The following is a 15,704-nucleotide window of genomic DNA, read 5'->3' as shown; positions in this document are numbered from 1 at the left end:
AACCTAAAAATAACCTTTTAAAAACCTTTCAAAAACAAAAAAAAACCCTTTAAAAACCTTTAAAAACCTAAAAAAACCCTTTAAAAACCCCAAAAAAACTAAAAACCTACAAACTTTTTTTAAAAACCTAAAAAAAAAATTTAAACCTAAAAAAAACCCTCAAAACCTTTTAAAAACCTAAAAGAAAACTTTAAAACCTTAAAAAAAACCTTTTAAAACCCTTAAAAAACCGAAACAAGCCTTTAAAAACCAAAAAAACTTTAAAAACCTTTCAAAACCTAAAAAAAACCTTTAAAAACCCTAAAAAACCTACAAAACATTTACATTAACAAAAAAACCTTTAAAAAACCCAAAAAAAAACACTTTAAAAAAACAAAAAAAAACCCTTTAAAAAACCAAAAAAAAACTTTAAAAACCTTCAAAAACCTTTTGAAAACCTACAAAACCTAAAAAAAGAGAGACACCTTTACACTCAACCTCATCCTGCCTCTGTTTCCCCACCATCTCCCCCCCCCTCCCACCTCCCGCAGGAGTACAAGACCTACAAAAAAAAACCTTTACAAAACCTAAAAAAAACAAAAAAAACCTTGAAAAAAAACCTAAAAACAAAAGAGACAGAGAGACACCTCAACACTGATGCTGCCTGTGTCCCCCCATCTCCCCTCCTCCTACAGGAGTACAAGACCTACAAAAAAACTAATAAAAAACCCTAAAAAACCTTTTAAAAACCTTTTAAAAAACCCTACAAATCCTTTAAAAAACTTTTAAAACCCAAAAAAAACCTAAAAAAAAACCCTAAAAAAACCTTTACAAAACCTAAAAAAACTAAAAAAACCTTGCAAAAGAAACCTAAAAAAAAAACATACTAAAATCTTTTAAAACCTTTTAAAAAAACCCTAAAAAACCTTGAAAAAAAACCTAAACAAATCATTTAAAAAACCTTGAAAAAAACCTACAAAAAAAACAAAAAAAAACCCTTTAAAAACCCCAAAAAAACTAAAAACCTACAAACTTTTTTTTAAAAACCTAAAAAAAAATTAAAACCTAAAAAAAACCCTCAAAACCTTTAAAAAACCTAAAAGAAAACTTTAAAACCTTAAAAAAAAACCTTTTAAAACCCTTAAAAAACCGAAACAAGCCTTTAAAAACCAAAAAAACTTTAAAAACCTTTCAAAACCTAAAAAAAAACCTTTAAAAACCCAAAAAAACCTACAAACATTTACATTAACAAAAAAACCTTTAAAAAACCCAAAAAAAAAACCCTTTAAAAAACCAAAAAAAAAACTTTAAAAACCTTCAAAAACCTTTGAAAACCTACAAAACCTAAAAAAAGAGAGACACCTTTACACTCAACCTCATCCTGCCTCTGTTTCCCACCATCTCCCCCCCCCTCCCACCTCCCGCAGGAGTACAAGACCTACAAAAAAAAACCTTTACAAAACCTAAAAAAAAACAAAAAAACCTTGAAAAAAAACCTAAAAACAAAAGAGACAGAGAGACACCTCAACACTGATGCTGCCTGTGTCCCCCCATCTCCCCTCCTCCTACAGGAGTACAAGACCTACAAAAAAACTAATAAAAAACCCTAAAAAAACCTTTTAAAAACCTTTAAAAAACCCTACAAATCCTTTAAAAAACTTTTAAAACCCAAAAAAAAACCTTAAAAAAAAACCCTAAAAAAACCTTTACAAAACCTAAAAAAACTAAAAAAAACCTTGCAAAAGAAACCTAAAAAAAAACATACTAAAATCTTTTAAAACCTTTTAAAAAAACCCTAAAAAACCTTGAAAAAAAACCTAAACAAATCATTTAAAAAACCTTGAAAAAAACCTACAAAAAAAACAAAAAAAAACCCTTTAAAAACCCCAAAAAAACTAAAAACCTACAAACTTTTTTTAAAAACCTAAAAAAAATTTTAAAACCTAAAAAAACCCTCAAAACCTTTTAAAAACCTAAAAGAAAACTTTAAAACCTTAAAAAAAACCTTTTAAAACCCTTAAAAAACCGAAACAAGCCTTTAAAAACCAAAAAAACTTTAAAAACCTTTCAAAACCTAAAAAAAACCTTTAAAAACCCAAAAAAACCTACAAAACATTTACATTAACAAAAAAACCTTTAAAAAACCCAAAAAAAAAACACTTTAAAAAACAAAAAAAACCCTTTAAAAAACCAAAAAAAAACTTTAAAAACCTTCAAAAACCTTTTGAAAACCTACAAAACCTAAAAAAAGAGAGACACCTTTACACTCAACCTCATCCTGCCTCTGTTTCCCACCATCTCCCCCCCCTCCCACCTCCCGCAGGAGTACAAGACCTACAAAAAAAAACCTTTACAAAACCTATAAAAAAAAACCTTGAAAAAACCTACAAAAAAAACCCTTTAAAAACCATTTAAATAACCTTTAAGTAAACTAAAAATAAAAGACAGACACAGAGACACCTTAACACTGATCCTGCCTCTTGTTTCCCACCATCTCCCCCCCCCCCCCCACTACAGGAGTACAAGACCTAAAAAAAACGAATAAAAAAACCCTAAAAAACATTTTAAAAACCCTTTTTAAAAAAGCTCTACAAAACCTTTAAAAACCTTTACAAAACCTAAAAAAAACCAAAAAAACCTTGAAAAAAAACCTAAAAAAAACATACTAAAATCTTTTAAAACCTTTTAAAAAAACCCCTAAAAAACCTAGAAAAAAACCTAAACAAATCATTAAAAAAACCTTGAAAAAACCTACAAAAAAAAACCTTAAAAAACCCTTTAAATAACCTTTAAAAAAACAAAAGAGACAGAGAGACACCTCAACACTGATGCTGCCTCTGTGCCACCATCTCCCCTCCTACAGGAGTACAAGACCTAAAAAAAACTAATAAAAAACCCTAAAAAACCTTTTAAAAACCTTTTAAAAAACCCTACAAATCCTTTAAAAAACTTTTAAAACCCAAAAAAAACCTAAAAAAAAACCCTAAAAAAAACCTTTACAAAACCTAAAAAAACTAAAAAACCTTGCAAAAGAAACCTAAAAAAAAACATACTAAAATCTTTTAAAACCTTTTAAAAAAACCCTAAAAAACCTTGAAAAAAAACCTAAACAAATCATTTAAAAAACCTTGAAAAAAACCTACAAAAAAAAACAAAAAAAAACCCTTTAAAAACCCCAAAAAAACTAAAAACCTACAAACTTTTTTTAAAAACCTAAAAAAAAATTTAAAACCTAAAAAAAACCCTCAAAACCTTTAAAAAACCTAAAAGAAAACTTTAAAACCTTAAAAAAAAACCTTTTAAAACCCTTAAAAAACCGAAACAAGCCTTTAAAAACCAAAAAAACTTTAAAAACCTTTCAAAACCTAAAAAAAACCTTTAAAAACCCAAAAAAACCTACAAAACATTTACATTAACAAAAAAAACCTTTAAAAAACCCAAAAAAAAAACCCTTTAAAAAACCAAAAAAAAACTTTAAAAACCTTCAAAAACCTTTTGAAAACCTACAAAACCTAAAAAAAAGAGAGACACCTTTACACTCAACCTCATCCTGCCTCTGTTTCCCACCATCTCCCCCCCCTCCCACCTCCCGCAGGAGTACAAGACCTACAAAAAAAAACCTTTACAAAACCTAAAAAAAACAAAAAAACCTTGAAAAAAAACCTAAAAACAAAAGAGACAGAGAGACACCTCAACACTGATGCTGCCTGTGTCCCCCCATCTCCCCTCCTCCTACAGGAGTACAAGACCTACAAAAAAACTAATAAAAAACCCTAAAAAACCTTTTAAAAACCTTTTAAAAAACCCTACAAATCCTTTAAAAAACTTTTAAAACCCAAAAAAAACCTTAAAAAAAACCCTAAAAAAACCTTTACAAAACCTAAAAAAACTAAAAAAACCTTGCAAAAGAAACCTAAAAAAAAACATACTAAAATCTTTTAAAACCTTTTAAAAAAACCCTAAAAAACCTTGAAAAAAAACCTAAACAAATCATTTAAAAAACCTTGAAAAAAACCTACAAAAAAAACAAAAAAAACCCTTTAAAAACCCCAAAAAAACTAAAACCTACAAACTTTTTTTTAAAAACCTAAAAAAAAATTTAAAACCTAAAAAAAACCCTCAAAACCTTAAAAAACCTAAAAGAAAACTTTAAAACCTTAAAAAAAACCTTTTAAAACCCTTAAAAAACCGAAACAAGCCTTTAAAAACCAAAAAAACTTAAAAACCTTTCAAAACCTAAAAAAAACCTTTAAAAACCCAAAAAAACCTACAAAACATTTACATTAACAAAAAAACCTTTAAAAAACCCAAAAAAAAAACCCTTTAAAAAACCAAAAAAAAACTTTAAAAACCTTCAAAAACCTTTTGAAAACCTACAAAACCTAAAAAAAGAGAGACACCTTTACACTCAACCTCATCCTGCCTCTGTTTCCCACCATCTCCCCCCCCTCCCACCTCCCGCAGGAGTACAAGACCTACAAAAAAAACCTTTACAAAACCTATAAAAAAACCTTGAAAAAACCTACAAAAAACCCTTTAAAAACCATTTAAATAACCTTTAAATAAACTAAAAATAAAAGACAGACACAGAGACACCTTAACACTGATCCTGCCTCTTGTTTCCCACCATCTCCCCCCCCCCCCACTACAGGAGTACAAGACCTAAAAAAAACTAATAAAAAACCCTAAAAAACCTTTTAAAAACCTTTTAAAAAACCCTACAAATCCTTTAAAAAACTTTTAAAACCCTAAAAAAAACCAAAAAAAAACAAAAAAAAACCCTAAAAAAACCTTTACAAAACCTAAAAAAACTAAAAAACCTTGCAAAAGAGACCTAAAAAAAAAACATACTAAAATCTTTTAAAACCTTTTAAAAAAACCCTAAAAAACCTTGAAAAAAAACCTAAACAAATCATTAAAAAAACCTTGAAAAAAACCTACAAAAAAAACCAAAAAAAAACCCTTTAAAAACCTAAAAACAAAAGAGACAGAGAGACACCTCAACACTGATGCTGCCTCTGTGCCACCATCTCCCACCTCCTACAGGAGTACAAGACCTACAAAAAAAACCCTAAAAAACCTTTTAAAAACCTTTTAAAAAAACCCTACAAATCCTTTAAAAACTTTTCAAACCTTAAAAAAACAAAAAAAACCTACAAAAAAACCCTAAAAAAAACCTTTAAAAAACCTAAAAAAACTTAAAAAAACCTTGAAAAAAACCTACAAAAAAAACCTTAAAAAAACCCTTTAAAAACCTAAAAACAAAAGAGACAGAGAGACACCTCAACACTGATGCTGCCTGTGTGTCCCACCATCTCCCACCTCCTACAGGAGTACAAGACCTACAAAAAAACTAATAAAAAACCTTTTAAAAACCTTTTAAAAAACCCTACAAAACCTTTAAAAAACTTTTAAAAACCTAAAAAAAACCAAAAAAAACCTACAAAAAAACCCTAAAAAAACCTTTACAAAACCTTTACAAAACCTAAAAAAACCTTTACAAAACCTAAAAAAAAACAAAAAAACCTAAAAAAACATACTAAAATCTTTTAAAACATTTTAAAAAACCCTAAAAAACCTTGAAAAAACACCTAAACAAATCATTAAAAAAACCTACAAAAAAAACAAAAAAAACCCTTAAAAAACCCCAAAAAAACTAAAAACCTACAAACTTTTTTTAAAAACCTAAAAAAAAATTTAAAACCTAAAAAAAAACCCTCAAAACCTTTAAAAAACCTAAAAGAAAACTTTAAAACCTTAAAAAAAACCTTTTAAAACCCTTAAAAAACCGAAACAAGCCTTTAAAAACCAAAAAAACTTAAAAACCTTTCAAAACCTAAAAAAAAACCTTTAAAAACCCTAAAAAAAAACCAAAAAAAACCTTTACAAAACCTAAAAAAAAACAAAAAAACCTTGAAAAAAACCTACAAAAAAAGAGACAGAGAGACACCTCAACACTGATGCTGCCTGTGTCCCCCCATCTCCCCCACCTCCTACAGGAGTACAAGACCTACAAAAAAACTAATAAAAAACCATAAAAAAACCTTTTAAAAACCTTTTTTAAAAAACTCTACAAAACCTTTAAAAAACTTTTAAAAACCTAAAAAAAAACAAAAAAACCTACAAAAAAACCCTAAAAAAAAACATACTAAAATCTTTTAAAACCTTTTTAAAAAACCCTACAAAACCTTGAAAAAAAACTACAAAAAAAACAAAAAAAAACCCTAAAAAAACCTAAAAACAAAAGAGACGCAGAGACACCTCAACACTGATGCTGCCTGTGTGTCCCCCCATCTCCCCTCCTCCTACAGGAGTACAAGACCTACAAAAAAACTAATAAAAAACCCTAAAAAACCTTGAAAACCTTTTGAAAACCTTTAAAAAAAAACCTTTACAAAACCTTTACAAAACCTTTAAAAAACCTTGAAAAAAACCTAAAAACAAAAGAGACAGAGAGACACCTCAACACTGATGCTGCCTGTGTGTCCCCCCCCATCTCCCACCTCCTACAGGAGTACAAGACCTACAAGGAGAACTTCCTCAAGAGGTTCCAGATCACGCGTCTGCCCCCCTTCCTCATCTTCTACATCAAACGCTTCACCAAGAACAATTTCTTTGTGGAGAAGAACCCGACCATCGTCAACTTCCCCATCACGTGGGTCGCCCGCCCGCTCGCTCGCTCGCCCGCACGCTCGCCCGCTCGCTCGCTCACCCCGCCCACTCGCCCGCTTATTCGCTCACTCGCTCACCCGCTCGCCCCACTCGCCCGCCCGCCCGCCCGCTCGCTCGCTCACCCGCCCACTCGCCCGCTTATTCGCTCACTCGCTCACACCGCTCGCTCGCCCACTCGCCCACGTCGCTTATTCGCTCACCCGCTCGCTCACCACCGCTCGCTCACCCGCTTATTCGCTCACCCGCTCATTCACCCGCTCGCTCACCCGCTTATTCGCTCGCTCGCTCGCCCACTTGCTCACTCGCCCACTCGCTCACTCACCCACTCGCCCGCCCGCTCGCCCACTTGCTCGCTCACCCGCTCACTCACCCGCTTATTCGCTCACTCGCTCACCCACTCGTTCACTCACCCACTCACTCACCCGCTCACTCGCTCACTCACCCACTCACAACGCTCGCCCGCCCGCTCGCTCGCCCGCTCACTCGCTCACTCACCCACTCACACGCTCGCTCACTCGCCCGCTCACTCACTCGCCCACTTGCTCGCCCGCTCGCCCATCCGCCCGCTCACTCACCCGCTCGCTCGCCCACCCACTCACCCATCCGCTCGCTCACTCACTCGCTCACTCACTCGCTCATTTGCTCACCCCACTCGCTCACCCGCTCATTCACTCACCCACTCACTCACCCGCTTATTCGCTCGCTCGCTCACCCACTCACTCGCTCACCCACTCGCTCACCCGCTCATTCACTCACTCACCCACTCGCTCTCTCACCCGCTCACCCACCCGCCCACTCGCTCACCCGCTCACCCACCCGCCCACTCGCTCCCTCGCTCACCCACCCGCTCACTCGCTCACCCGCTCACACCACCCGCCCACTCGCTCCCTCGCTCACCCACCCGCCCACTTCGCTCACCCGCTCACCCACCCGCCCACTCGCTCACCCGCTCACCCACCCGCTCACTCGCTCACCCCGCTCACCCACCCGCCCACTTCGCTCCCTCGCTCGCTCACTCACCCACTTGCTCGCTCACCCGCTCACCCACTCGTTCGCTCACCCGCTCGCTCGCCCGCTCACTTCGGTCACTCACCCACCCGCTCATTCATTCACCCACTCACTCACCCGCTTATTCGCTCGCTTCGCTCACCCACTCGCTCGCTCACCCACTCACTCACCCACTCGCCTACCCGCTCGTTCGCTCACTCACTCACCCGCTCACACGCTCACTCACTCGCCCACTTCGCTCGCTTCGCTCGCTCGCTCACTCACTCGCTCACTCACTCGCCCCGCTCGCTCGCTCGCTCGCTCACTCACTCACTCACCCGCTCACACGCTCACTCACTCGCCCGCTCGCTCGCTCACTCAAACACTCACTCACTCACCCATTCACTCACTCACACACTCACCCACTCACTCACTCACACACTCACTCACTCACACACTCACTCACCCACACAGTGACTGTGTGTAAGTGAGTGTGAGTGTGTGAGTGAGTGAGTGTGTGAGTGAGTGTGTGAGTAAGTTAGTGAGTGGGTGAGTGAGTGAGTGGTTGTGTGAGTGAGTGACTGAGTGAGTGAGTGACTGAGTGTGTGGGTGAGTGAGTGGGTGAGTGTGTGAGTGAGTGTGTGAGTGTGTGAGTGAGTGTGTGAGTGTGTGGGTGAGTGGGGTGAGTGGGTGAGTGTGTGAGTGAGTGAGTGTGTGAGTGAGTGAGTGTGTGAGTGGGTGAGTGAGTGAGTGACTGACTGAGTGTGTGAGTGAGTGTGTGAGTGAGTGTGTGAGTGGGTGACTGAGTGAGTGAGTGTGTGAGTGTGTGAGTGTGTGAGTGTGTGACTGACTGAGTGAGTGTGTGAGTGACTGACTGACTGAGTGACTGACTGACTGAGTGAGTGACTGACTGACTGAGTGACTGACTGACTGACTGAGTGACTGAGTGACTGAGTGAGTGTCACACGTGTCTACTACAGGAGTGTGGATCTGCGGGAGTACCTCTCCGAAGAGGTCCAGGCGCAGCACACTCACACCACCTACGTGTGTGTGGGTGGGTGAGTGACTGACTGAGTGACTGAGTGAGTGAGTGAGTGAGTGACTGACTGAGTGACTGACTGAGTGAGTGACTGAGTGAGTGACTGACTGAGTGACTAACTCACGTGTCTACTACAGGAGTGTGGATCTGCGGGAGTACCTCTCCGAAGAGGTCCAGGCCCAGCACACGCACACCCCCTACGTGTGTGTGGGTGGGTGAGTGAGTGACTGAGTGAGTGGGTGAGTGACTGAGTGAGTGGGTGAGTGAGTGAGTGAGTGACTGACTGAGTGAGTGACTGAGTGAGTGACTGAGTGTATGACTAACTCACGTGTCTACTGCAGGAGTGTGGATCTGCGGGAGTACCTCTCCGAAGAGGTCCAGGCCCAGCACACGCACACCCCCTACGTGTGTGTGGGTGGGTGAGTGAGTGACTGAGTGAGTGGGTGAGTGACTGAGTGAGTGGGTGAGTGAGTGTGTGAGTGAGTGACTGACTGAGTGACTGAGTGACTGACTGACTGACTGAGTGACTGACTGAGTGTATGACTAACTCACGTGTCTACTGCAGGAGTGTGGATCTGCGGGAGTACCTCTCCGAAGAGGTCCAGGCCCAGCACACGCACACCCCCTACGTGTGTGTGGGTGGGTGAGTGAGTGACTGAGTGAGTGGGTGAGTGACTGAGTGAGTGGGTGAGTGAGTGAGTGACTGACTGAGTGAGTGACTGACTGAGTGAGTGACTGAGTGACTGACTGAGTGACTAACTCACGTGTCTACTACAGGAGTGTGGATCTGCGGGAGTACCTCTCCGAAGAGGTCCAGGCGCAGCACACGCACACCCCCTATGTGTGTGTGGGTGGGTGAGTGAGTGACTGAGTGAGTGGGTGAGTGACTGAGTGAGTGGGTGAGTGAGTGAGTGACTGACTGAGTGAGTGACTGACTGAGTGAGTGACTGAGTGACTGACTGAGTGACTAACTCACGTGTCTACTACAGGAGTGTGGATCTGCGGGAGTACCTCTCCGAAGAGGTCCAGGCGCAGCACACGCACACCCCCTACGTGTGTGTGGGTGGGTGAGTGAGTGACTGAGTGACTGAGTGAGTGACTGACTGAGTGACTGAGTGAGTGACTGAGTGAGTGACTGACTGAGTGACTAACTCACGTGTCTACTACAGGAGTGTGGATCTGCGGGAGTACCTCTCCGAAGAGGTCCAGGCGCAGCACACGCACACCCCCTACGTGTGTGTGGGTGGGTGAGTGACTGACTGAGTGACTGACTGAGTGACTGAGTGAGTGACTGACTGAGTGACTGACTGAGTGACTGACTGACTGACTAACTCACGTGTCTACTGCAGGAGTGTGGATCTGCGGGAGTACCTGTCCGAAGAGGTCCAGGCGCAGCACACTCACACGACCTACGTGTGTGTGGGTGGGTGAGTGACTGACTGAGTGACTGACTGAGTGAGTGACTGAGTGACTGACTGAGTGTATGACTAACTCACGTGTCTACTACAGGAGTGTGGATCTGCGGGAGTACCTGTCCGAAGAGGTCCAGGCGCAGCACACTCACACGACCTACGTGTGTGTGGGTGGGTGAGTGACTGACTGAGTGACTGACTGAGTGAGTGACTGAGTGACTGACTGAGTGTATGACTAACTCACGTGTCTACTACAGGAGTGTGGATCTGCGGGAGTACCTGTCCGAGGAGGTCCAGGCCCAGCACACTCACACGACCTACGACCTCATCGCCAACATCGTACACGACGGACGCCCCGGCGAGGGCAACTACAGGGTCCACATCCAGCACCACGTACGTCACTCACAGTCACTCAGTCAGTCAGTCACTCACTCAGTCACTCACTTAGTCACTCACACAGTCACTCAGTCACTCACTTAGTCACTCAGTCAGTCACTCACTTAGTCACTCAGTCAGTCACTCACTCAGTCACTTAGTCACTCACTTAGTCACTCACTCAGTCACTCACTCAGTCACTCAGTCAGTTACATAGTCAGTCAGTCAGTCACTCACACAGTCACTCAGTCACTAACTTAGTCAGTCACTCACACAGTCACTCACTCAGTCACACACACACACAGTCACACTCAGTCAGTCACTCACTTAGTCACTCACTTAGTCACTCACTTAGTCACTCACTTAGTCACTCACTCACACTCAGTCACTCACACTCAGTCACTCACTTAGTCACTCACACAGTCAGTCGCTCAGTCAGTCACTCACTTAGTCACTCACTCAGTCAGTCAGTTACTCACTCAGTCACTCACTCAGTCACTCACTTAGTCACTCACTCACACTTAGTCACACACACTCAGTCACTCACTCAGTCACTCACTCAGTCACTCACTTAGTCACTCACTCACACTCAGTCACTCACACTCAGTCACTCACTTAGTCACTCACACAGTCACTCACTTAGTCACTCACTTAGTCACTCACTTAGTCACTCACTTAGTCACTCAGTGAGTTACATAGTCACTCACTCAGTCACTCACTTAGTCACTCACTTAGTCACTCAGTGAGTTACATAGTCACTCACTCAGTCACTCACTCAGTCACTCACTTAGTCACTCACTTAGTCACTCAGTGAGTTACATAGTCACTTAGTCACTCACTCAGTCAGTTACATAGTCACTCACTCAGTCACTCAGTCAGTCACTCACTTAGTCACTCAGTGAGTTACATAGTCACTTAGTTACTCACTCAGTCAGTTACATAGTCACTCACTCAGTCACTCAGTCAGTCACTCACTTAGTCACTCACTCAGTCACACAGTCACTCACTCAGTCACTCACTTAGTCACTCAGTCAGTTACATAGTCACTCACTCAGTCACTCAGTCAGTCACTCACTTAGTCACTCACTTAGTCACTCAGTCAGTTACATAGTCACTCACTCAGTCACTCAGTCAGTCAGTCAGTCAGTCACTCAGTCAGTCACTCACTTAGTCACTCACTTAGTCACTCACTTAGTCACTCACTCAGTCACTCAGTCACTCACTTAGTCACTCACTTAGTCACTCACTTAGTCACTCACTTAGTCACTCAGTCAGTCACTCAGTCAGTCACTCACTCAGTCAGTCACACACTCACTCAGTCACACAGTCACACACTCACTCACTCACACACTCACACACACAGTCACTAAGTCACTCAGTCAGTCACTCAGTCAGTCACTCAGCCACACAGTCAGTCAGTCACTTAGTCACTCACTCACACACTCACTCAGTCACTCAGTCACTCACTCAGTCACTCAGTCAGTCAGTCACTCAGTCACTCAGTCACTCACTCACACACTCACTCACACACTCACTCACACACTCACTCACTCACTCACACACTCACTCACACACTCACACACTCACTCACTATTCACTCACACACTCACTCACTCACACACTCACTCACTCACTCACACACTCACTCAGTCACTCAGTCACTCAGTCACACACTCACTCACACACTCACTCACTACTCACTCACACACTCACTCAGTCACTCACTCACACACTCACTCACTCAGTCACTCACTCACTCACCACTCACTCACACACTCACTCACACACTCACTCACCACTCACTCCCACACCACACACTCACACACTCACCACACACTCACCTCACACACTCACACACTCACACACACACTCACACACTCACCCACACACTCACTCACACACTCACTCACACACTCACTCACACACTCACTCACACACTCACCACACACACACCCACTCACACACTCACACACCACTCACACACTCACACACTCACACACTCACACACACACTCACACACTCACTCACACACTCACTCACACACTCACACACTCACTCACACACTCACACACTCACTCACACACTCACACACTCACTCACACTCACTCACTCACACTCACTCACACACTCACCACACACACACTCACTCACACACTCACACACTCACTCACACACTCACTCACACACTCACACACTCACACACACACTCACTCACACACTCACACACTCACCACACACTCACACACTCACACACTCACACACCACACACCACTCACACACTCACACACCACTCACACACTCACACACTCACACACTCACTCACTCACACACTCACTCACACACTCACCACTCACTCACTCACACACACCTCACCACTCACTCACTCACACTCACTCACACACTCACTCACACACTCACACACTCACTCACACACTCACACACTCACTCACTCACTCACACACTCACACACCACTCATACACTCACTCACACACTCACACACTCACACACTCACACACTCACTCACACACTCACTCACTCACACACTCACACACCACACACTCCTCACACACCACACACTCACTCACACACTCACACACTCACTCACTCACACACTCACCACACTCACTCACACACTCACACACTCACTCACACACTCACACACTCACTCACACACTCACTCACCACTCACTCACACACTCACACACTCACTCACTCACTCACACACTCACTCACTCACTCACACACTCACACACTCACACACTCACTCACACACTCACACACACACTCACTCACTCACCCACACACTCACTCACACACTCACTCACACACGTCACTCACACACTCACACACTCACACACTCACACACACACTCACACACTCACTCACACCACTCACTCACACACTCACACACTCACACACTCACACACTCACACACTCACACACTCACCACACTCACACACTCACTCACTATTCACTCACACACTCACTCACTCACTCAGTCACTCACTCACCACTCACTCACACACTCACTCACTCACTCACACACTCACTCAGTCACTCAGTCACTCAGTCACACACTCACTCACACACTCACTCACACACTCACTCACTCAGTCACACACTCACTCACTACTCACTCACACACTCACTCAGTCACTCACTCACACACTCACTCACTCAGTCACTCACTCACTCACCACTCACTCACACACTCACTCACACACTCACTCACCACTCACTCACACACTCACACACTCACACACTCACACACTCACTCACACACTCACTCACTCACTCACACACTCACACACTCACACACACACTCACTCACTCACCCACACACTCACTCACACACTCACTCACACACTCACTCACACACTCACTCACACACTCACTCACACACTCACACACTCACACACTCACTCACACACACACTCACTCACACACTCACACACTCACTCACACACTCACACACTCACACACTCACACACACACTCACACACTCACTCACACACTCACTCACACACCACACACTCACTCACACACCACACACTCACTCACACACTCACACACTCACTCACACTCACTCACTCACACTCACTCACACACTCACTCACACACTCACACTCACTCACACACTCACTCACACACTCACACACTCACTCACACACTCACTCACACACTCACACACTCACTCACACACTCACACACTCACTCACTCACTCACACACTCACTCATACACTCACTCACACACTCACACACTCACACACTCACTCACACACTCACTCACTCACACACTCACACACTCACACACTCACACACACACTCACACACTCACTCACTCCACTCACACACTCACACACTCACTCACACACTCACACACTCACTCACACACTCACACACTCACTCACACACTCACACACTCACTCACTCACTCACACACTCACACACTCACTCATACACTCACTCACACACTCACACACTCACACACACACTCACACACTCACTCACTCACACACTCACACACTCACTCACACACTCACACACTCACTCACTCACTCACACACTCACACACTCACACACTCACTCACACACTCACTCACTCACTCACTCACTCACACACTCACACACTCACTCACTCACACACTCACACACACACTCACACACTCACTCACACACTCACACACTCACTCACTCACACACTCACACACTCACTCACACACTCACTCACACACTCACACACTCACACACTCACACACTCACTCACACACTCACTCACTCACACACTCACTCACTCACTCACACACTCACTCACACACTCACTCACACACTCACTCACTCACTCACTCACACACTCACTCACACACTCACTCACTCACTCACACACTCACTCACACACTCACTCACTCACTCACACACACACTCACTCACTCACACACTCACACACTCACTCACACACTCACTCACACACTCACACACTCACTCACTCACTCACACACTCACACACTCACACACTCACTCACTCACTCACACACTCACAAACTCACTCACCCACACACTCACTCACTCACACACTCACACACTCACTCACTCACTCACACACTCACACACTCACACACTCACTCACACACTCACTCACACACTCACTCACACACTCACTCACTCACACACTCACACACTGACTCACACACTCACACACTCACACACTCACTCACACACTCACTCACACACTCACACACTCACTCACACACTCACTCACACACTCACACTCTCACTCACACACTCACTCACACACTCACTCACACACTCACTCACACACTCACTCACTCACACACTCACACACTCACTCACTCACTCACACACTCACACACTCACACACTCACTCACACACTCACTCACTCACTCACACACTCACTCACTCACTCACACACTCACTCACTCACACACTCACTCACTCACACACTCACTCACTCACACACTCACACACTCACTCACACACTCACACACTCACTCACACACTCACAAACTCACTCACCCACACACTCACTCACACACTCTTACACACTCATACACTCACTCACTCGCTACTTACACACACAGTCACACTCACTCACTCACCCAGTCATAGCTGTGTGTGTGTATCTCTGTGTGTGTATCTCTGTGTGTGTCTCTCTGTGTGTCTCTCTCTGTGTGTGTCTCTGTGTGTGTCTCTGTGTGTGTCTCTGTGGGTGTCTCTGT

The 15,704-nt window shown here is 43.0% G+C and overlaps 1 protein-coding gene across 1 annotated transcript in view; it reads left to right on the top strand.

Annotated features, from left to right (window-relative positions):
* USP39 (ubiquitin specific peptidase 39) overlaps positions 1-15,704 on the top strand; it is a gene marked incomplete at its 5' end in the record, with an annotated part of 56,118 nt that overhangs the window by 35,157 nt on the left and 5,257 nt on the right. Inside the window, 2 exons of the mRNA XM_078885562.1 lie at positions 6,492-6,634; positions 10,347-10,482. Of these exons, the coding sequence (XP_078741688.1) occupies positions 6,492-6,634; positions 10,347-10,482 (279 nt within the window). The remainder of the gene's footprint in view (positions 1-6,491; positions 6,635-10,346; positions 10,483-15,704) is intronic.

This window comes from Lampetra fluviatilis, unplaced genomic scaffold, assembly GCF_964198595.1.
Source record: "Lampetra fluviatilis unplaced genomic scaffold, kcLamFluv1.1 SCAFFOLD_639, whole genome shotgun sequence".
NCBI lineage: Eukaryota > Metazoa > Chordata > Hyperoartia > Petromyzontiformes > Petromyzontidae > Lampetra > Lampetra fluviatilis.
The sequence above is the reverse complement of the archived record's forward strand: the minus strand, read 5'-3'. Positions and strand labels throughout refer to the sequence as shown.